Here is a 25,495-nt window from a genome sequence, read left to right on the forward strand (position 1 = left end):
GATAAGAATTTTAATATTTATTAGGCACTTGTTTTCTGAGTATGTGCAGCAGGTATTAATGGAGGCTAAGAAATCTGCCCCTAGAAAGTCATATTTAGGCATGTGGAAATGATTTTCTAGTTGGAGCCAGAGTAAGAACCCTGACCATTTTAAAGCTCATTTGTCTCTGATTCTTCATTATTTACATGGGTTTTATATTAAGATGCCTGTTTGCCCATAGATCCTCCTCTTTCTTCCTAGCCCCAGTTCAGACAGCTTTTGAAAGGGGTTCTGCATATTTGACCACCTAAAAACAGGTGACTCCTTCTTGAGATCTTAGTTTTGTTCTAGGAAAGCTTATATTTTTCCATTAGAATCAGCAATGTTGCCTGACATCTGCAAGAAAACTATTGAGTTGCAAACTGTTATGGTGAGTCAACCCTGTCTTATTTTTTCATAAGGATAGGGTAACTTTGAGAACAACCTCTTCTTTAATTTCTAAAGTGGTCTCAGCATTTAGTTTGTCTCACACTATTTATCTCCCTGCCTTTTTTCTAGATCTGCAAATAAGGAAGAAAGAACTCTACACATTCTGGATGTCCACAGACTGCTCAGCTATTATACTGACAGAACCAAAACCTTCAGGACTTTTGATCAACTGTTTATTTTCTATGAATGCAAGAAAAAGAGACATCTGGTGACAAAGTAGACAATTTGTAAATGATTATGTCATGCTGTTGTTTCTGCTGCTCTCATCATAATAAATCACTTCCAAGCAAAATCAGGCCCATTCTACAAGGGCTTTTATTTTAGTATTCTAGAAGTTGCAACTTGGTCATCCATACATAATGTTACAGAGCATTACAAATTAGATCCCTTTTCTAGATCCTGAGCAGGTTTTGATATGACTGTTCTACAGGGACTGCCTGACTCTGACCCTTCTTCTACCTCCCTTTCATTTAAACTCTGGTAATCTACCCACACAACTTAGGCTACTGCAACAGTGATCTAATGATGAACATAGTACAGTTGTGTAAGTTAACTTACTATAACAGTAGATACTCAAACAGATCATTGTTATAGAAAAGGGCACCCTCTGTCCCCATCCCCCTGTTCAGTGCTAAATGTGTTGCCAGGGTGTGGATATTTTAATTTACATTTTTCCTTGAATTTACATAAATTAAAGGGCTGTAGTTTCCTTACTCTGAGGCAAGAAAGTACTGAAGATTTGGTGTCATAACCACTGACTTTCTATGGGTGTTGGCCATTTGTCTTAGCCTGCGAAGAATATAACTGTTGCAACTTAGGCTACTGCAACAGTGATTATTCATGCATCTATTTTTATGTTGTTAACTTACACAACTGTACTTTTTGAATATATATATATCCAGGTATTAGCTTACATGCACTTAGTAATGTTTCATAGGTTGAAAACTGATGTAGCCACTTCTTCTCATCTCCATTTGAACATGAGTCCGATTTTTCAGAAATTTTACTTTAGCGAAAACAGTCAAACAAGAAATGAAATAAATTTCCAGAATCTCTCATTTCCTTTTAACTTACAACACATGACACTATGGTATATTAAAAAATGAAGGTTACCCCTCCAGATAGCAACAGTTTACCCAAATTGACAACTGCAACCACAGGTATTACCTGTTCTAAAAATTAAGGTAACAATGCTAATACACATATTAGAGTATGTGTTCCTACTTACATTGAGTACTGCCATTTCCTTTCTTATTTATATTTCTATTTCTCTCCCAGATGTGAAAAAAATAGTTTGCATGCTTCTAGTAAACATTAACTTTTAGCCCTAAGAAAAGTGCAGTGACTACTTTAAATAAACTAAACTGTGCACTGTAATTATATTAAATGCATTAAAGTGTTAAGGCTGATGGGAAGGTAACTTTTTGTGTATCTTATTTACTTCCCACAATTTCAAACTTTATTTTTTACTGAACTGCATGCCAGTGTGCCTTTAAATGTTATTAACAATGTGCTGAGAGAAATGTATGCAGTACAGGGTGTTCCAAGCTTTAATGATTAATTGTTTGTACCTGCAGACAACTTGAATTAGTTGCTAATGTGAAAAAAAGCTAGTAATTTTGTAGATGCATGGAATAATCTGTGCAAATTTCACTCACAACACACTTTACAGACTTCTCATGGTTAATTGATTCAACCTGTGGAAGTATTGTCTCCCACTGAGAGCATCTGCTAATGGAAAAACATGCTAATAAACTTCACAGATACTAGAAAATGGGTCTATATTATAAGACCAAAAGTGCATAAGTGCGACTACATAAAAGTCAACACATAATGCATGAAACCTGACAATAGTGAATGGCCACGTAATTTAATTTTTCCCTAGGGGAAAAACTTACATGGCTGTTCGCTAAAAAAAAAATTATTTAACACCATAAACAGGTAGGGGGGCTTCACCCCCACACACCACTAACTAAATATACCAACTGTGAGATTGCACTATAGGGAAGGAAAGGGCAACTCTGTGAAGTCGGCCAACTATCTCCTTGCCCTATGACATATTAATCAAATCACTTAAATGCGATTTGATCAATATGTGTCGCTATTTCCGTATTCACTAAGAAGCCTTTTTGTGCTTCTAATATAGTCCCTAGAAAACTAGTATTTTTTATACCATATATCATTTTGTTTTACTTCTCAATTCTATTTGTTTAAAAAATGCCTGTAGTTTAAATGAAGGACATTACTGTAAATATCCACTCCTTTAAAAACAGGAGCCATTTCTATTTTAATTTAACACCTAATGCGATTAATACACTTCTATATCCCCCATCCCAACTTGTTTCTCTTCAGCCTATCTCACTATGCTACACTGAAAATCCTGAATACATTGCAACTAAGAAAATACTTTCTTGTTTTAATATCTTTAACATATACAGCAGTCTCATCTCACATTTAAAACAACTCCAGCTGCACCCTATACAAGACTACTATATAATATTAGATGCAATGTCTATAATATTTTTAAATAGATATTGATAACAACAAAACTACAACACTTGTAGAGTTTTTAGCTGAGTGTAGAACATATGCTGCTGTTTAAAAAGCGATAATTTGTAGGACATTACAATATTGCCATGACAGCTATAAGAATAAATAAGAAATGGTTAGAAAAAAATAGGAAGTGAAACTGCAGAGGCAGCTTAGAACAGGAATAATGGGAAAACCTCAGTATGACTCCCAAGTATACAACAAAGTTCCAAAGGTTTAAGACTTTTGCTTGGAAGTGTTTGCATTGGAATTTTTATACCCTAAGCAGACTAGAGAGATTTTTTTCTCATGGCAGGCAGCAAATGCTGGAAGTGTGATGGGAAAGAGGGGGTAACTGCAGATTTATGTTTTGGGAGTATGTCATGTTGACAGATTTTAAAAATTCCCTACAGAATACTCTGTCAGAAATGCTGAGGAAACAAATGTCTGTAAGTAAGTAAATGGTTCTTTTGGGTTGGGACACAGAATCTGAATTGTTTAGATACAGTAAGGCATTATTATGTGTAATGCCATTGATTGCCAAAAAGCAATTACTGGAAAATGGAAATCAAAATTTAAACCAACCACAAATGAAGTACTGAATTTTGAAAATACATAAAGAGCTGAAGCTGGGAACTTTAGAAAAGTTTCACAGAAATCAATGGAATTTGTGCAAACAAGACAAGCAAAAATAATATTTAGGAGGATGAATGAGATTTTAGGAAAGGTAGAAACTGAGCAATTCATGTAATGGAGTGAATGACAATTGCTGAAAAAAAGTAATATATAATGAAAAATATTGTTATGATTTGTTTTCTTCATTATTAATGTCTATGTGACCACATCTTAAGTGATAATGTAATGTGTGTTTACTTCTTTAGTCCCTTCAGTATTCTTCTAAGCATTAATGACATAAAATGGAGAGATATGCTTTACAGTTCCTCCACCAGTTTAACACAATCCAAAAAAAAAATCCAATCTTTCTCAACCACTTTTTCTTGCAAAGCCACATTTCACATGTCTAATGACATATCTAATGAGACTGATGCTTTGCATTCTCCCATTTATTTTATAATATCACAATGTTGCTGGTCTTTTACATCTCTCAACACCAGTCTCTGGTTCAAATCTAAAATATTCCTGATTGCTACAGTCAGGCCCTGTGCTTTTTTCTGTCACTCAAGCATTTTTCTGTGGAACAATGGAAAAGCATTCACTTGCAAAGTGTCTCTACAGGCTTTGTTATTGCCAGGCTTTGTGTTGACTCACTCTTGGTTATATAAACATTTTTATTTAGCCTCCTTGAACTGTTCTGCATCCAAAAATCCCTTTGATCCTTCAGGAAACAAATAGTCTGAAGACAACTGGATACAGCAACTTGAATTTTACACCTGCCTGTCAAAATTCTGTAATTGCTAGGAGAAACTTCTCTTCTGTCTGGTGTACAGTGAATAATCATTTTCCACAAACAATCTGTTGCATCTATTTCTTAATACTTTTCCTTTCTGCTGCAATTTTTTCAAGAGCAATTCTTTTTGCTGCAATGATTGCATCTTTACTAATGTAGGTCTTGGCTGCTTTCTCATGGCCAGATTTGAATTTACACATTACATGCTCTTTCAATTAACAAATTCTGCTGTAGAACAGCAATCAATGTTGCCTATTTGTACGTTCATAAAAGGTATACATCATGTTCCTTCCATTTTCAGCAGAAAATCTCAGGTTTTCTTTGTTTGCTCTTGTCATCTAACTCTTAAGTTTTTTTGAAAAAGCTCTACTTGAAAAGCTTCATGCTCACTCAGCCTTTTCTTCATTTTAGTGTCTAATTTTTGAAGTTTTATCACCTCATCTGAATAACTTGTTAAAGCCTTTTATTTTTTACAGCCTTTTGTACGTGAATGTTTATATTCATTCTTTGTTTCATTTATTTTAAGCACCTCTGAGTGCATTTGGTTTACTAAATTACTGAAAGTAATCCCCTGTACCAAAGCTGAAACTTGAAATGTGTTTTGCTGAGGAGCTGCAAGATTCTTCTTTTTTCACTTCTCCTTTTCTAGTTGATTTTCTGTTATTTTCTTTAGATTTCTTCTTCACTGCCATGTAAGCAGTGTAATCACAAGCCAGTAACTGATTTTTATCAAATTTGATTGCTTTAAAGTTTTTTTTTTCTCACAACTGCAGCTTTCACACTGGGTGAGCACTAATAAACCTGTTGATCAGTGTATAACAATCTTGAAAATCTGCTGTTATATCCTTTAGTTATCGTTTTTACACATGAATTGTAAACATGTAGTACTGCATTCTCATTTTTATGTCTTTCTGGTTTATTGATATATTAACAGAAAAGCTTTTTCCTAAGTTATGACAAAAATCAAACTTATAATCTAAGAGTAAAGGCAGCTGAAATACTAAAATTCATGGCTCTCAACCTTCCATCTCCTAAATGAGGAACACTAGCCCTGATAATTTGGAACAAATGGTCAAAATGTGGAACACATACTAACAGCTTACTAACAATTTTAACTAGGAAGATCATATGATTGTTAAAATATGCTGGTTTAACTGCAATAGTAAGGAAAGATTAAACTAAAAGGTTAGATTTCATGTTGTCTGCAATGCCTTGATTATTTTGCCTAGTTACTAATTATTATTTTTCATCCAGTCAGTAGGGTGTGACGGAACACTGTTTTCATCAAAGACACTGGATAAATGTGGCATATGTGGAGGAGATGGCAGCACCTGTTACAGAGTCTCTGGGACTTTCAGGAAAGCGATCACACAGTTAGGTATTCTATTGCTCCAAGTGCATTGTATTAATGTCTGCATGTGCTTGCTTAGCATTAGTGTAAATGCTATTAATAGGCACCAGGTTCCAAGACTGCACAGTGCTTGCATGTTTAATATATATTCATTGTATGCTACTTGATAAAGCAAAAGATTAATATGGCTACATTTCTTTTATATGGTGAAATACCTACTACCACAGAGGCTGTCCACAGTTTATTGTGGTGTGAGTTTGGAGTTGATTGCATTTTAGTAACGGGGTGAAAAAGACAAAATATAACTAAAATATATTTGGCTCACTTCTCTTGACATTGAATGGTCTGGTGACTGAATGAATCATTCAGCAGTGTTACATAAAAGCTGGTCTTATACCTCTCCACTGTCCAGATTTTTGCCTCATATTTTTGGTCTATTCCTTATAAAGTTTTGGTTTTCTGACAAATCATTTAGGATGGAAATAAGAAAGTAATGACAGGCATTTGAGTTTCAGACTTCATATTCTTCAGAAAATTAATGCTAATGGAAAATCTGTAACTCTATCAACTTTCTAAGTTTATAACAGCAATATGTAAAATTTGTCCCTATTTTTTGGCCTTTGTCCCCCCCCATTATTTATGGCTTTGTCCAGATGTTTTGCTGTAAGACGTTGAGATGTATGGCTGGACTGTACATTTCTACTAATACTTTGGCAAAACATTTGCTTTATCTGTCCCTGTGAGCCAAAAGCTTCTTAGAATCACTAGAATAAAACACTTTAAACACTGTATGTATTGAAGATTTCATGGGTTACTCAGAGCATTATACTTTAATAATAAAATAATAATTAAGTCATCCTACCTTTAACGTATGTAAGTTCTTATTTTGCATACTACTGATAAAAAAATATGTTGTGAGTTTGAGTGTTTACCTCGCACAGAATTTTCAATCTTAAACAGCAGGATAAGGTTTGCTGAACATAAGAGTTTTCCAGAGTTTCAGGTACACAAGTTACATTTTCATTTACTGGCATTTAGATAGTTGGAATGACAAAACAACTATACAGTTAGAATCTCAGAATTGTACTTGAACAAGTGTGTGACTTCTCTGTCACTGTTTTCATGTGATGCCTATATGTATCTTTCTCCTTCCCTTCACCATTCTTTGTATGGCTAAGCACAGCGAGCATTCATGCAGTGAAACTACTCTCCAAGGATGTCCCAAAGCATACCCCTTTCAGTGGCACATTTCCATGTATAATTGAGTAAATACAGCAAAAAGCTAGTACTAAATATACCTTGCATATTACTGCGTACATGTACACTGTATACAGTGTTGTTTGCATTTAAAATTTGAACAGTAAGTCCATTAGGAACCAGACAGGTGTATGAAAGTACTTTTAGTGAGTGACGCCATTGCAGATTTAATTTTGCTGAAAACCTCTTTCAGGAATAATGGAGTTTGTATTTTTCCTCATGGTCTTGCAACTGTAGAGTTGGTATAAAAAAGTCTGGGGGTTCTCCTTCACATGGGGCATATTGTGGGTTTTGTCTCCTCCCAAAAATACTTTGAGAATTAATGAAGGTGGCTTTCGGCATTGTATTCTTACTCTGTGAACTTTCCATTGGTGAATTATTAGGAATCTAATACATCTTACACTGTTTGTCACTCCTTACTTTCACTGTAATAGTTCCTTATTCTAGTGAGGTGGAAATAATTGAAAGACAAGTTATGAAATGTTGTGGGAGTGGAAAGAAAGCAAAAATATAACGATCTGAGTGTATTACATTATGCTGGATGAAACTTCATGTGGAGCATTTACTAGCAGCCTGTCTATTAGTTATTTTAGTTATATTACTTCCTTTAGTACATTGTATCATTTTATGACTACTATGCATTTTTATAATATCTCTGAAGCTTTTCTCCCCAGGCCTTCATTGAAAAAGGGCCTCAGCTCAGACAGACATACCTGGTCAACAAATGTCAAATAAATAAACAAAAAATAAATAATATAACTATTTGTTCATTAGCTGCTACGAGAGTATGAAATATTAATACATGCTGTGTCATATCTTCAAAACCAAATGATCAGGAATTTATTGATGGCCATAGTTTGACCAAGGTGGGAAACAGAAAATTACATTAACATTGTATAGTGTGTGTTATATGGCTATTATGTAGAATGTACAATAATTTCATACTTACCACTGAATTGCTGTGATAGAGACAGTTATACATTTTGGAACATCCTGTTACGACAGCAGATTAGGAAGAAGAAACACATCACTAAGTGATTTGCATTATCATACACAAAGCTTGAATAATTTATTATGAAAATGAATGCAGCAAAAATCAAATGACTTAGAAATAAGCTTAGGGCCTGTAGGTGAACGTTTAAAATAAGATAATAAGAACTGCTTTACTTATATTGCCTGAGGAAAATTGTGTGTTGTCTGTATGCTTAATACTAATAAGCATAATCTTCATATTTCTGTAATATCTCAGAAAAATGAGCACTGTTATAGAATTGTTTGTGATATGAAAGTGTTGATTGATATAAAACAAAACATTGCTGACACTGTTTCTAGTTTGTATTATAGCGTGTGTGGTATTTATACTGAAATATAAAATTGGGTTTGGGTTCAGTATTTGGAATATGTTTCATTTAACCATTACAAATCCATATTAAGAAATTATTTCACATTACTCTTTGAAATCTGAATTTGTACCAAACAGTGCTATTTCTATTTTAAGTAGATTTTATGGTTTTCAAGCTATTCTTCTTTACTTGCAGTATAGTTTCTTGTCTTTTCTCAGAGGACTTCCAGGATACATCATTGTAGATATAGTTGTAAGAGCTATACCTTTCCTTTAGGTAAAGGATAATTGCACCCCAAACACAACTGTTCTCTTTTTCAGACTGCCTTTCTTCCCTCCAGAATTATCTCTACATTGACACAGGAGCAAAGGTTAACTTTACTGTCTCTGTCTTTGCATGGCATTTCTGTGTCAATGAGTTTCCTTATTGCACAGTATGTTGGGTTTGCATGAAATCCTGTGATACTTTCTTTAATAGTTTCTCTCCCAGGTTCTTATATCATACTAATCATATTTAAGATTTTTGCTAAGAAAAAACTCACATAGCATGGTATTTATAGTCCTCTCTCTTTCCATCCCTATTGAAACCTATGAATTCACAGCTGTATTACTGTGCAGTATGAATCACAGATGATAGAGCTGCTAAGGCGGAAATGTTATGTAACATGACTCCATTGGTTGCCAGAAGAAGAATGAATCACAGATGAGAGAGCTAAAAAAAAGAGAGAGACCATTACAGTGTGTTTTAAAGATGGCACAGAAAACAGAGTGTCAGTGGAAAACATGACTTGGAAATATCCAGAGATTCTGAAAGTAAAAAGTAATTCTGAGTGGTGCAAATACTCAGTATTAGATCATTGTTGCAGAGACCTAAGCTAGTTGGGTTATATGGTTACATCCTGCCCAGGATTTGACTACCAGCCAGCTTTCAAATACAGGGCACTTTCCTTGCCCTAACTGCCAGGGGTTTGAGCATTGCCACATAATTTATTTATTTTATTTTTTTTATTTAACATTTATTTACCGGGAAAGTCCAACTTAGAACAGTGCCAATTTTCAGCAGAGGCCTGGGGAGAAATGGTCCAGTCAGATGTCTTTGTAACATGGGAGAAAACCGGAGCAGCTAGAAGAAACCCACATGAATGCAGGGAGGACATACAGACTCTACACAGAAGGCACTCCAGCTGAGAATCGAACTGGAGAACCTCTTGCTGTGAGGCAACAATGCTACTGCACCACTGCACTGTCCTAAAAAAAAAAAAAAAAAAAACATTTTGAGTATCAAAATAGGTTTCTTGCCACTGAAGTTCTTTCCCTCTGCAAGCTTCATAGAACAGTCAGCTAATGATCCTAAAAGGCTAGGTAGATATTCTGTTCTGGGTAAAGCCTTCTACTTCTTTTTCTGATGAAAAACTGTGCTTTCCTGTGAATAAAATATGTTAGGCAAGCAAGGAAGGGTGTTTTTATGGACTGTCATGGTGTGTGTGTGTGTGTGTGTGTGTGTGTGTGTGTGTGTGTGTGTGTGTGTGTGTGTGTGTGTGTGAGTGTGTGTGTCTGTGTGTCTGTGTGTAGTCTCAGTGTATGCTTGTGTGACAAACTGTGTTAAAATAATTTTTATTATTAATTTCTGCATTTTCATGTAGAGTTAGAGAGTTAGGGGTAAGATATTGTGTTTTGAGTACTTTTATTTATTTTTTACTTCAATGTCTTTATTTTTCTGTCAGGAGATTTATCAACTCTCACAGGCCTTGCTTCCTGTCTTCCAGGCTTCTTTTTCAGCTGGTCCTTGGGGCAGTTACCAGTCTCCTTGGCTCTTCCTTCCTGTGTCTGTAAGAAGAAGAAAACTGTTACGGAGTCTTTGGATGCTAAGTTGGCTGCCTCACTGCATCAGCTACCTATGGTTGCCTCTGCTATGGCCTGACTTGGTTCCTCAGAGTACTCATTGATACCCCTCGGTCCATCTATTGTAGTTCCTTGGGAAGCCACAAAGGACTAGGAGTTAGACACCTCCTTTGTGGCTGTAGGCTTACCCTCATCACGTAAGTGAGAACCACTCTTGTCAGTTTTAGGGGAAGGAGCAGGTAAGGACCTACCATATATCCGGGCTAGGATGTATCAGCCCTGGGATAGTGACCTTGGCATGAATTGGTCTTTTTCCAGTGAGTCTAATAGGAAAACAAAACAAAACAACAAAAAAAAGAATCTTGCTTCCTTCTGTTTTAGTTACTATGAACAAGGAAGACTTGCTGGGCTTTGCTAAGGAATAATTGTTGGTTTGAATGTTTTAAGTTCTGTTTTTTCACTTTCAGATAGATAAAGGAAAAGATTTCTGTCTCATTCATACATTGATTCTAAGTCAGAAGACCAAGGAATGGGGAGGGGATTGTTTTTTCAGTAATTTGTCCACTAGTTGGACATTCTGATTATGAGGAAATTGTTACGTCAAATTTCCCTCCAGAAGAGCTATCTTTCTCTGAGATCTTAGCTAAAATGGAATAGGTGTTGCGGTGGGTGCAGAATAAAATCCAGTATTTCCCAGCAAAAGTATTGGATATGCCACAGCTTGCTGCTGATGTTCTTCCTTATTTATTAACTTTAGATGTGTTTTTTAATGCCTGAGTCAATCTCCTTCTCCTAAAAAGTCTAGTAGGTTATACAAATGTAGATCATATTCATAAATATCTGATCTAATGTTGTCAACTTTCATTCATTCCTCAAACACTGTTTTAAGATCCGAACCTCAGATCTGACTGGGCCATTACTATAGCTCGTGGCCAACTGAAACTCTCAAGCTCCTCCCTACCCATAATGCACTAATCCCTAACATACCTCAGATCTTGTTTGCCACTTTTGTGAATAGATGTGGTCAGCTTTGCTCTTGAGTGAATTTAAAGATAAGTTTATTGAACAACTTTTTGTTCCTATTTATCTCTTTGTACACTTAGTGTAATTTTTGAATACCATTGCTACTATTTTTTTTCTTAATTTTAATATCTCATTTCTTAAAATTTTAAAACTTTAAAATATATATAATTTCTCTTTGTCTGTAATTTTCCCTGTTACACTGCTGATGTATTTTGTCATATCATTGTTAGTACTTTTTCTTTTTTCATTCCTCCTTACCCTTTCAAAAAATCTTGCTATCTTTATTTTCAAAATGTCGGCAAAATGCTTCAAAAAGTGTAGGAAGTATGGCCATAAACCTACCTTATTCAGCCACTCATCATCTTTGCATCTGTTGTTTATGCCTAGTGCATCTTAATGTAGAAAGCTGTATTTGCAAGAGCTTTAATCCTTGTGCAATAGCAGACTGTAAAAATAAGCTAACTGTAAAGGGACTTCTGCCTGTTACTTTTTTGGAAGCTATATCTGGAGTTCATCTCCCTACGATCACATCAAAGGATGCTACAAAAATGTCCCCAAAGAAATCAGAATCTTTGACTCCATCCTCAATGGAGCTGCCGCAAAAAAAAAAAAAAAAATCAAGTCAGATCCAAAACCTTCTGGCTCAAACAATTCAACAGGACCCCCTAAAATGTTTTCAGATCTGAGTATGTCAGATCCTAAATCACTTTCTCAGACCAAATACTCTCCCTCCTTAGACCTAGTGCCATCTAGGGTCCCTGCTCTCTTCCTAGGGAGATGATGTTCCAAATCACAATCAATTGCTTCATTTCATTCTTCCTGAAGTCTCACCAAAGCTGATGTGGATAGAATGGTGGGGACGTTTCTCTCAGTGCAGATACAGGTGGAAGTTCACCTGGCTCCTACTCCTTTGGGTCAGAAGTATTGGCCAGCTCCACCTCTCCAATATTGGCTCCTTCTCTGATTCAACTCTTCATTTTAGAGTCATTGAATCTGAGTTTGCTTAGACCATCTGGATCAGATCCAATGATAGTTGTGTTCTCAGATCTGAGGGTATTTCTGAGCACCCTGGCTCTGATGAGTGGTTGGATCCAAGGTGTTGGAGTAGAATCAAAAGTTTTTGGAGCCATCTCTGCCCCTCTGAGTCTTAGCTTTGGACAGCTCAGCTCTGAGCTCTGCCTCAGGTGAATTGCTTTTGGGGCAGATGGAGCCAATGGAGTGGAAGCATGGCTTCTTTGCTGCTTCGGCTTCCTTCTCCCTGGGAACAGTCTCCCTTTGTGGTAATGGAGATAGTCTCCTCTGCTTTGTTGGTGTGGAATGTCTCTCCCCCCTCAAATCTCTCTTCACATCTCATGTGTCTCTATGCCTTGAGCCTTGACATTCAACTCCACAGGGACAGCCAGTCCAGCCCCTCCAAGCTACCCAGCAGGCTATTACCGGAAGGAACCAGACTCCATGGAACCTATTCCCAAATGCCCTAACATAATCTTAGGCCCCAGTGCTAATAGACAGTACAGGACTAAAGGGATTCTTGTAGATGCCATGGTTGTTGCAGCAGCCCCAAAAAAGGAGTTTGCCAAACAAAGTTCCACTGAGAGTCTAGGGCTTTGGACAGGTTTTGGAAACGAGTGTATGTGTCACTGAAATTTGACCTGCAATAGCTGAACTACCTGGCACATATCACCAGATTACAGAGGGACTTGATATAGGAACTTTCTAAAAAAAAAAACAAAAATCAATGAAGCCAATAGAACCAATGACAAGAGTATGTATTCTCCTGGTACCTCAGCCTTTCACCTTCAAGGGTTAACAGACTATAAAACTACAAATCCTTAAATAGTTGTATCACAGTGGAATTACTTCATTAAACAATTAAACAATTACCATACATCATTTCCAACATTAAAGAAAAACATTTAAAAGCAACAGATGAGTACTAGCAACTAAAATAAATTTTCTCATCACCCCCACCAACAACCCACACACTTAACAAACCAGCAACTTTATTCAAAAATTCAAAAAACTTCCTGGTTGAGACCACTGGGTGAATGGGTACCATAATCAAAAATGAAAGTGGTCTCAAGTTTATTTAATTTTTTAGGAAAATTCCATCACTCCACTACAGGTTGTACCAAAACATTAAAAAAGTAAGCCTCATCCCCTAAATGCCCAGAATTAAAGTGTTTGTCAACTGGAATTTCCCTTTTTCCATTTCTAATATCTGCCAAGTGCTTTAAAATGTGGGTTTTTACCATCCTGTTTGTTTACCCTATGTGCTGCTCTACCACATCACACCCACATTCCAAAATATTGACAACCCCACAAGCTTTATAATTAAATTTCTTTTTGGGCATATACCTATGATCATTAATAAATGAACTAAATAAAAATAAAAAAAAATAAAATAAAAATAAAATGAAAATAAAAATAAATATAAAATAAAATAAAATGAAAATAAAAATAAAATAAAAATAAAAAAATAAATAAAACTAAATGAAAAAAACAAAGAAACACAAAGCCTAAGTACCAAGAACTGCGCAACTGTGCAAAGAAATGCATTAGGCTGGACAAAAAAAGCCTACTACACAACATTACAAACTAAATACCAACACAGCCCACAAACATTTTGGAAAAATGTAAACCAGCTACTAAAATCCACCCAAAAGGCTACCCCCAAACCAACCACCCCTGACACTAAAGTTCCCATCGAAACACAATTCAACTCCCACTTTGTGAACTCAATTCTATCCTTAGTATCACAGGACAGTTCCTTCCTCACTATCCCCCCAACACAAATAACACTAATACAAGCTTTATCCTCAAAACAGTTTCCACCACTTCAATCAAAAGCATGCTCTCCAAACTAAAACCTCATCAACAGCAGCCGACCTACTCCCCAGCTATTTCTTGAAACTCACAGCAGATGCTATTGCTATCCCAGTCTCCACTCTCATAAACAGATCAATTGTTGAAAACTATGTGCCCAAACTCTGGAAAATATCCTATGTTACACCCATACATAAAGTCGGGACCTCCACTGAACTTAATAACTACAGACCCATTGCTTTACTCTCCCCCCTGGCCAAAATCCTAGAAAAATGCATCCATACCCAGATGCTAAACTATCTCCTAGACAGCAACATCCTGTCACCTACTCAGCATGGTTTCAGACCTGCCCATAGTACCACTACAGCCCTCCTCTGCTTCACAGACACAATAAACCATCTCAAAAATGAAGGCCTACAGGTGTCAACTCTTTTTTTGGATATGTCCAAAGCATTTGACACAGTCTCACACCAAATCCTGCTAAACAAACTAAACCAATATCATCTATCAAATTCCACTCTTACCTGGTTCCAAAGCTACTTAACTGACAGGTACCAAGCTGTGAAATGGGAAAATTCTCTCTCTCCTCAGCTGCCCATAACTATAGGAGTCCCACAGGGTTCTATCTTAGGACCACTACTTTTCACAATTTTCACAAATAACCTCCATACCTCCACACAGCATGCATCTATAATTCAGTATGCAGATGACACTACCTTAATATGTGCTGCACAAAACATTCCCACCCTCCTGCAAACAACTCAACTAGCATTCTCTGATGTTGAAAACTACCTTACCAAAGCCCAACTTATCCTCAATCCAAAGAAAACTCAGCTTATGATTATAACCAGTTATAACAAAAACACTAACAGTCAATTCACTATCTACTCCACAAATGCTACTGCAATTGCTCCAGTGGCACAGGCTAAGCTATTGGGGAATAACCATAGACTCCCACCTAAAATTTGATAGTCATCTCAACTTAACTATTAAAATGTACATGCCAAACTGGGGTCACTCTACAGCATCAAACCATTTCTTACCAACAACACAAGATCAGCCATTGCTCGCTCCCAACTTCTATCCACCCTACTCTATGCATCTCCCATTCTGACTAATCTCAACAAAACTGAACTAAGCAAAATAGAAACCTGCTATAACAGAATTGCCCGCTTTGCTGCAAATTGCTCATATAAAACTCATCACTGTACTGCTTTGAGAGAGCTCCACTGGCTTGAACTGCCCAACTTCCTAACCTAAAATCAGCTCTGCCTCTGTCATTCTATCTATTACCTCCCCAATAAGTGTCCTGTCCTCAAAAACCTAGTACAACATCACTCAGCCAAAAGGCCTCTTAGATCATCAAGCAGACTACTACTAGAAGTCACCAACAGCTACAATAGCTTTGGAGATGCACTTTATAGTAGTTCAGTGGCTATAAAATGGAACTCTGTCCCTACTAGCATTCAAAACACATCATCCAAAGCCTCCTTTAAAGACCTCATCAGGCAACATCTCAAGCAAAGTTGGCAGTGCCATGATTGCTCCCCAGGCTAGTGAAAGCGGATAACATATACATACTAAATCTAGAGCACCTGATAATAGTTTTCAATCTTACTCACAAACACTGGCTAATCTACAATGTATGCACTGTACCTGTGTACTATGTATGTTTTCTACCTATGTTCCAAATTTCAGCTGTACACCGCAAATCTATTAAGTACCTTTATTTTTAAAAGTAATATTTTTTTGTTTGTTCTCTCCATTGTAACTGTTTATGTGCCACATACCACTGTAAAACATGTCTCTTGTAATTTGTGTGTATACTGATCATGTCTAAATAGCTAAATGTGTCTGTAATGTTTCTTTGTGGAGCTTTTCTCCCCGGGCCTCTGCTAAAAAAGGGCCTTTTCAGCTCAGTCAGACACCCCCGGTTAACAAATGTAAAATAAATAAATAAATAAACTAGAAACATTTTGAATCCTGTCACACACACTACAATTACCACATGGATATATAAACCATTCTTAGATGACCACCTTGTTTACAAAAAATTCAGTAACATAAATAAATTGTCTTTCAAAACTCTGTCATATACAGGATAGCAAAACAGGGGGCTTCATGGATTTTTGTTTTTTTATGTTTAGTTTTTTTTTTTGGTGTTATTATGTCTTTGAAAGGAACTCTCTAATCCTGTCCTAGGGTCCATGTCTGCAGAGGAACAGAAGTAATTTTCCTCATAGGTGGCCATCCTACAATCGATTACAAACGCGTCCATTAGGTTGATCTTGCATGCCGTGGAAGGTACTTTGAGGGCAGTCAGTTCAGGTGTATCCAAAAGGAGACATGCCTGGATGTGATTGTGCAATTTTGTGGAACCCTTCAGGACATCATTCATCAATGCCTCCTTTGACGGATCATCCTTGTTTGACCCAAAAATAAAAGAGATTCTCCCACAGTGAACAGGATGGATAAACCTTGTCGGCTGTTGGAATTTGCTTTTTTACCAGGCAGAGACCTTTCTCTTGGAACCAATGTAGTGGTAATAAAATATGGTTCAAGAAATCTCAAGTTCCTTTCCAGGAGTCACGTGGGGATCACCCACATGGCAGAGGGGGACCACAGAACCAAGGATCTTGAGATTCTTTCTCAGACAGATCCTTCCAGCATTCCTGAAAGGTTGCCCAACTGTCCCTCTCTGAAAGCAGATGGAGGGTGCTTATCCTTGCACCAAAATGCCTGGCTAGCCATTACAAATGACTTTTGGGTGCAAAGCATCATATCAAGAGGTCATTTCATTCCCTTTTTACAAATTCCAGTAAAAACAAAAAAAATTCTCCTCAATGTTCCAACTAATTAGAGGGAGCTAGTAGCACAAAAGATCACAAAGTTGCTAGGCAAAAGAGTTATTCAAGAGGTCCCACCAGACTAAACAGGATCTGGAATTAAATTAAGGTTCTTTTTAGTGACAAAAAGACAGGGGACCTGAAACCTATGTTGGATCTAGGTTATTTGAACCAGTTTGTAAAGAATTCCAAATTCTGGATGGTCATGGTTCAGCCCATTCTTCCCGTTCTTCAGAAGAATGACTGGATGTGCTCAAGTGATCTTAAAGAAGCTTACTATTGCATTAGAATGAGCAGGTGATCTCGAAGGTATCTATCCTTCCAGCTGGGAGATGGTCATTATCAGTTCAGAGCCCTGCCCTTTGGTCTCACCACAGCCCCCACGGTGTTCGCCAAATGTATGGCAGTGGTAGTAACTCACCTGAGACTGCTTGGATTCGCAATGTTTTCCTGTTTAGACTACTGGCCCCTTACTCTACTAACCAGGCATCTACTAGTAAAAGCCAGGGATTATTTGCTTCAACTGTCACTCTCACTGGGAATCACCATCAACTTGCACAAATCTCATTTTCAGTCAGTTCAAGTTGTAGATTTTATAGGAGCTGACTTAGACACAGTCAATTGTCTAGCTCTTCTACCTCAAACCAGAGTTCTTACATTGAAGAAACACATCAAACAGATTATTTCCATTCCTTCTCCCCTTATAAGATTGATCCTAAAAACTACAGGGTTGAAGGCTTCTACAATAACTTTAACACTGCTCATTTACACATGAGAATTCTTCGATGGACCCTGGTGGTGTAATAGTCCTTTCATTGTTATCCCTTGAATCACCTGATAAAATTTCTCAAGTTTGCAGAAAGTCTTTTCTTTGGTGGATCTACTCCAAGGAGGGAGATCAAGGTCATCCTTTTATCCTTCCTCCCCCCCAGCACCACATTGACCAGGAATGCCTCCCGGTTGGGGTGAGGACATTACTTGGGATGGACTGTACAAGGCACATGGTCCCCACAAGTGCTTCTAGAATGGCAGGCCTTTCAGAGCTTTCTCCCTGTAAGGACTATTGCAATACAAATGGACAACATGTCAGTAGTCTGCTACAGCAACAACTGGGGGGAACCAAATCCTATACCCTCTTTTGAAAAACAATGAGAGTATGGCAATGGACAATCATATCCAACGTCTTTCTTGTAGCAATGCACATACTGGGGAAATCCAGCATTCTAGTAGACAAACTCAGCAGGACCATTCTCATGCCTTATGAGTGGTCTCTCAACCTATCAGTGGCAAACATGATCTTCAACAGATGGTGTCAACCTTGCTGCAATCTGTTTGCATCCCCTCTCAACAACAAATGCAATAGGTTCTTTGCCTTTGTCCCACTTCATTAAGAGTCACCGAGGGATGCTCTGGCCATGTTTGGCCTTCTGGTCTCCTTTACGCTTACCCTCTCCTACCTCTCATCCCCAAGTTTCTTCAGAATGCACTTCGGTTGAAGAATACAGTAATACTCATTGCCCCCTTTTGGCCTCGACTAGTGTGGCTCCCCTTCCTTTGGTCTCATTTAGTATGTACTCCTTGGATGCTGGATCCCAGTCCAGATCTTCTATCTCACCCATCAGGGCAAGTTCAGCTGAATATTGCAGGACTCAAGTTGACTGCATGGTTTCTCCAATGATGGTTAGACTTTCCAGGCTTTCCTCCCCAGTTCAATAAGTCCTCTAGTTTCTTCTTATAAACCTTTAATGAGGAAACTTTACAAAAGTAAATGGAAAAGGTTCTCCTTTTGGGCTCATCAGAGAGAATTAGATTCATGTACCACTCAACTTCCAGTGGTTCTAGATTTCCTTGCCTCGATTTTTCAGGATGGAGCAAGTTTTTCCACTATCAAGGTTCAGTTAGTAGCCATCTCAAACTATCACATTGAAGATAATGCTTCTCCTTTAGCATCATCCAAATTATGTAAGACCTTTCATAAGTGTACCTTCTTACTTAGACCTCCAATAAAGGACCCCAACTCCACCTTGGGACCTCACTATGATTTTGCAAACCTTAGCACTTTCTCCCTTTGAACCATCAGCTAAAGTATATCTCAAGTTTCTTTCTTGGAAAACTGTCCTTCTGTTAGCTATAACTTCTGCAAGACGAGTATCTGAACTCCAAGTACTGTCTTCCAAACCACCATATTTGGTATTTCACAAAGACAGTTACCTTTTACACAAATCCTTCTTTCCTACCTACCAAAAGTTGTCTTTGAAACCAGTATCAACCAAGTCATTAAGTTCCAGTTTTCTTTCCCAAATTTGAAAACAAAGGTGAATACACCCTTCATTTTCTTAATGTATATATGCAAATTTGTTTTTATGTTCACAGGACCATGGAATTTAGACAAACTGATCAGTTATTTGTCTTTTTCACTAGTAAAACATTTAGAAGACCAGTTTCTAAAACTACACTGGCTAAAAGGATAACATATTGTATTTCCTATGTTTATTCCTTGCAAGGTATTGCCTTAAAACAGCTGAAAGCACATGCAACCAGTTCAATGTCTACATTGGCAGCCTTTCAGGCTAGAGCCTCTATTGATGATATTTGTGCAGCGTCCACATGGTCCAATACTCATACTTTTATTGCTCTTTACAAATTTGACATTATTTCCAGAAAAAGAGCTGCCTTTGCTTCTGTTGTGCTCTGGAACATCCTTTCATGAGGGCCACCCAAGGTTACTGTAGCTAGGGACACTGTCCCATTCATTTAGGAACAAATGAAAATGACAACATCAGATAAAGAAGTTATGTATTCACCATGATGTTCCATCTGTATTGTTCATTTTCACTCTTCCTCAACTTCCCTCCTTCTTTCCCCCTGTCCTTGACTTTGTGAGAGACCTAATGGAAGTGCAAAAGTGTTGTTAGGAACCATAGTTCCTTTTTGAGTTCCTGATCTTTCCGCTATCACTTTCCTGTCATAACATTGTTTTATATTTAGGACTATATATATATATATATATATATATATATATATATATATTATAGCAGCAAACTCAATCTGAGGGTGTGTAGTGATAAGGGGCATTATGGGTAAGGGAAGAGCTTGAGATTTGGATCCTGGAATCTTTAGAAAGTGGCCAAATGGGATCGGAGGATTGGATCTGAACTCCATTCATTGAGGAAGACTAAAAGTATACAGCACAGATGGAACCTTATGGTGAGTGCATAACTTCCTTTTTTATTGTAGTTATTATTAGTGCATGATCCAAAATAGTTATTGGGTGCATATCAAGATCTTCAATTAAATGCATATGTTCCTATGAAATGTACATTATGTCTAGTTTAGCCCAGTTTTTGTATTTTTGGGAATGATATGCAAATTCACTGTGAAATCCTAGTACTGAGATCACATTATCCATGCCAAATATTTTCATAAATTTCTTTAAAAATATACCCTCCTTTGTTATATTTTACCTTCTGGGCCTCCCAGACACATCTTCACTGTTGCAAATCAAATTCCAGTCCCCACCTATAAATAATATTAGAAATATAAGTAATATTCTCCAAGAATTTTCCTAAGCTCCATTATAGCAGTTTTAGGTGGAATATAAATATATGACAGTGTAATCCTCCTCCCTTGCTAGTAGCTGCTTAGAACTACAAATCTACCATTATTATATTTTTATCCTCTTCTATCACTACTGGAGCTTCTCTTGCAATTAATATAAGTACTGATCTTTTCATTTGTCCCAAGTATTCCACTGAATAACCATCCTGAAAACCTTTCTTTATGAAATTCACATGTTCTTTCCAAGTATGTCTCTTGTAGTATAACTATTTGCACTCTATGTTTTTATATAGTTCAATACTTTTTCTTTTATGTATTTATCTGTGAGAACATTGACATTTAAATACATTAGCAAAAGGATCATTGTCTTAAAGTATTATTCCCACCTTTTATGCATAACAGCTTTTTTGTTAAATGTCTAGTTCCAGCTTTTGTGTTAAATGCATACACTATTTGGCATGTTGATCTTTTATACATTTGTTCCCTGTCATATCCATTTGAGCTTATGACACATCTTTCAAAACTTTTTGCTTTATTGAAAGCCCTCAAAAAAAAAAAAAAAAAAAAAAAAAAAACACAACCGCAATATCCCCTAAAACATATTAACTTAACAATAACACACACAACTGTGTACATCTTCAAATATTGAAGTTTTACCCTCCTAATAAGAAGAAATGTTCCAAACTGACAGCCACACTCAAGACTGTAGTTAACCTAGAAGAAAGGTTATCTATGCTAAGATGCAAGGTGTGCCTGTGCTTCTACTGAATACTGTTTGGTTTTGTTTGATCTTTATAGCTCTCTCAACTGGGAAAATGCTTGAATGCTTTCAGAGAACATTATCTCCTAGCCATTTCTCTTTTACCAGATTGTCTCCTAGAGACATGAGAACCAGATGCAAAACTGCTAAGTATAAATTTATTTACTAGAAAAAAGCCTTATAATATTCAAGATTCTTTTTCATATACTTTCTTTCTCTTAAAACTTGTTACTAGATCAAACTAACTGACTTAACCCAGTCATTCCCCTATGCAAGAATGAAAAAAGCACACCAAATGTTCTTTTGTCATACTCTTTTAACCTGATTTTTCATATATTTTATCTTCTTACATTACAGTGCCAACATTTCATAAAAATGAACAAAGAAAAAGAGAGAAGAAGGGAGAAAGAAAATAAAGTGGAGCACTTATTTACATTAGTATCCCCATTACATTCCTCAAGGTTACTGGAAGTCATGTCTAGAGCTTGTACTGCGTTTTTGCTGAACAGCTGCAGTACTTTTCCCAGTCAACGTTTTTTCCTCACACTTTATAGATGACTTCAAGTCCTCTGGATTTCTTTTTTCCCATCCAGGTAGTGCACTTACTAGCCAGTTACTGAAATTAACCCAGAAGTATAGAGCCACTGGCCTTCTCTGCTAAGTTTCTGTTTTCACACTGGAGAGCTAGAATTAAATGGTTAATCAATGTGCAGCCATCTTAGAAGTTACACATCTTCTTTCTTCTTGTTCAGTTTTAAGAAATGTAGGCATTGCAACTTGAAAAGAAAAGAAGAAAAGTCTAGTAAAAGAGCAGGATACAAGAAAAATTCAGGTCTGTATCATCATTTAGAAAATTTAATAGTTCGAATCACTAAATATCGAACTGAAATGATCGAACTATTAAATTTTCGAATGCCGATAAAAAAAAAAACAACTAAAGGGTATAGGCAGGGGGGCAAGCACCCCTGCACCCCCCACTACTTAAATATACCAACTCCGAGACTACACTACATTGAAGTAAATGGAAATCTCCCCTTACGGAGATTTCCCTTTACTTGTTCGATGTTATGCACTTTTGGCATTCTCGCGTTGACAGTATCGTATTCGATATTGTCAGCGCGTTCGAGATACTGATAGGAACCCAAAAAATGAATGTGATTTTTCTCACTCTTGCATAGGGGAAATGACTAGATTAATGTCCTTGGCTTGTTGTAGTAACAAGTGTTAAGATAAAGCAAATAAATGAAAAAGAACATTTGTCTAGCAAATAAAAGAGTGCTTGTAGAAGCAACTGTATCTCTGCTTCTCATGTTTCCATGGAGACAATCTGATAAAGAGCAATAAAAACAGAATATGTCTTTCTTTCTTTCTTTCAATGGCTAGGAGATAATGTTTTCTGAAAACAATCAAGTGTTTTTCCAATCTGGGATAGTAATAAAGATAAGACAAAACCAGACAGCACTTACAAGTACAGGCTGTACCACGTGTCTTAGCATGGATAACCTTCCTTTTATGTTAACCCATTTCTCTGATCATGGCTGTCAGTTTGGGACAATTGCTCCTATTAGGAAGGTAAAACATCAATATTTGAAGATGTACATAATTTTGTGTGTTAGTATTAAATTAATATGTTTTAGGGGTGCATTGGGGGTGTTTGTTTTACTGTTTGAGGGCTTTCAAGAAAACAAAACGTTTTGTAAGATGTGACATAGGCTCAAATGGATATGACATGAAACAACTGTATAAAACATCAATCTGCCAAGCATTAGTGTATGCTTCTAACACAAAAGCTGGAATGAGACACAACAAAAAAGCTGTTACTCATAATAGGTGGGGATAATAACTTTGTAACATAGTGACACTTTCTATATTATCTTTATATGTAAATGGTCTCACAGATATATATCAAAACATAAAGAGTAGTGCACTGTATTAAAAATGTAGATAGCAAATAACTATGCTACAGGAAACATATTTGGAAAGGGATGAACATTAAAGAAAGGTTTGCAGGACAATTATTCAACAGAATATGTGGGACAAAGGAAAAGAGGAGTACTTATATTAATTGTAAGAAGAGCTCCAATAATGATAGAAGAGGATAAAAAAATAATAATGGTAGTTTTGTAATACTAAGGGGATGCTGTCAAGGGAGGAGGAGGATTATACTGGCATGTATTTATATTCCACCTAAAATTACTATAATGGAGCTTAAGAAAATTCTAGGTGAAATAATTAGCTTTTAACAGGGAATATTACTTATAGGTGGGGACTGGAATTTGATTTGCAGCAGTGAAGAAGTATTGGGGGAAAAAGGGAAAATATAACAAAGGAGGGTAGATGTTTGAAGACATTTATGAAAATATTTGGCATGAAAGATATGAATTCAGTAGTAAGAATTCAAAGTGAATTTACATATTATTCCCCAAGATACAAAAACTGGTCTAGACTAGATGGAATATAAATTTTTACAGGAACATGTGCATTTAATTGAAATATTTGATACACATCCAATAACTATTTCAGATTATGCCCCAATAATATCTAAAATAAAAGCACAGGGTAACTTTCCCACCTATAATTTGAAAAGAGAGGAATTTAAGGAATGGGCAGTGGAAATTATTCGGTGGTTATTAGAGAAGATAGAAATTTCTTCTGAAAATATAGCTAGGGAGTGGGATAAAAATAAAGTGGAGTTTAAAAACTGGTTGGAAATAAATGAAAGAGAGATATGGTTAAAAAGTAACAAGAATTATTCTGAGGGACTGACAAAGGTTAAAGTATTGCAAAATAGAGGGATCTCACAGAACAAGAAGAGGAGCAATTGCAGAATGCTAAACAGAAAATAAGGGATTACCTCGATAATATACACAAATTTAAAAAGACTGCTATTAAGTGACTTTTTTTATAATAACCAGAGCACAAAAACTTTTAGCACAACGACTCAAGCAACAGAAAGTAGAAAGGGTTGTCGCCAAGCTTAGAGAGCCTATAACAAGGAAGGTAACAAGAGTTCCTGTACAGGTACTAGAAATATTTTGAAAATTTTATAAAAGTGTATGCATCAGAGAAATATGGAAACCAAGAAAAGGTACAAATGGAAATGTTTATGGAATAATTAAGTATGCCAATGTTAGAGGATGATGAGGCTCAATTACTAACAGTTAGGATAAGAGGAGGAGGAGGTGAGGTAAAAATGGTGATGCATAACCGATTCACAGGAAAGTCGCCATAAATATATGGTATTCCTGTGGAAGTATGGAAGCTGGGAGGGAAAAACTGATAAAGATATGAAAGGTTTTGTTTAACAGTATTTTAAGAGGAGAAGAAGCACCCACATCCCAGAAGAAAGCAGCAGTGATAGCAATACCTAAAGAGTGCAAAGACCCATCAGATTCAGCTTCATAGAGGCCCATTGCAATACTAAACCATGATTATAAAGTGTTTATTTCTATAATGGCTAAAAGAATGGCAAAAGTGATGCCAAAATTGATAGATATGGATCAGTGTGGTTTTGTGGAGGGGAGGCAACATTTGCTAACATTAACAGAGCATTGATGATCCAGAGTGAAGCAGAATGTAAGAAAATACCACTGTTGTTGGTAGGTCTTGCTAAGTAGAAAGCATTTGACAGAGTAAGCTGGGAGTTTATGAGCTATGAGCTCGACAATGGAAGCATTTGCATTCCCTGATAAAATTATAAAGTTGATTAGGAGAATATATGAGGGATTGGAGGAGAAGATTAAAATGGGTGGGTTACTGTCTGATAATTTTTGCTTGAGCAGAGGAGCTAGGCAGGGGTGCCCTAGTCTACTTTTTTTATTTACATTATATTTAGACCCATTGGACAATAAGGGACTCAGAAATTTAAGGACATAATTGGTATGGTAGTCAAGAAAAGCTGGCTCTATTCATAGATGGTATTTTATATCTTATACATGAACTGGGGATGCACAAGCCAGTGCATTTCTTTGTGCCGGTCCCAAGTCCGGATAAATGGGGAGGGGTGCATCAGGAAGGGCATCCGGCATAAAAGATTTGCCAAATGAGATATGTGGAAAACAATACAGATTTACATACTAGATTGGTCGAGGCCTGGGTTAATAACTACCGCCACCAGTACTGTTAGCCAACAGGGTGCTGGGGGAAATTGGGCTACTGTTGGCCAAAGGAGGAGAAGGAGAAGAAGAGGGGGAAGGCATGCCTGAATGCAGAAATAGAGGAGAAACGTTAGGAGTGTGGTAGTGAGGGTAGGATCTTTGAATGTTGGCAGTATGGCTGGTATAGG

The 25,495-nt window shown here is 36.7% G+C and overlaps 1 protein-coding gene across 1 annotated transcript in view; it reads left to right on the plus strand.

Moving 5' to 3' along the window:
- LOC122808344 (ADAMTS-like protein 2) overlaps positions 1 to 25,495 on the plus strand; it is a 1,521,014-nt gene that overhangs the window by 427,139 nt on the left and 1,068,380 nt on the right. Inside the window, exon 6 of the mRNA XM_044079311.1 lies at positions 5,660 to 5,783. Coding sequence (XP_043935246.1) covers positions 5,660 to 5,783 — 124 coding nt within the window. The remainder of the gene's footprint in view (positions 1 to 5,659; positions 5,784 to 25,495) is intronic.

Source organism: Protopterus annectens, chromosome 8.part0, assembly GCF_019279795.1.
Source record: "Protopterus annectens isolate FY-2018-M chromosome 8.part0, PAN1.0, whole genome shotgun sequence".
Taxonomy (NCBI): Eukaryota; Metazoa; Chordata; order Ceratodontiformes; family Protopteridae; genus Protopterus; species Protopterus annectens.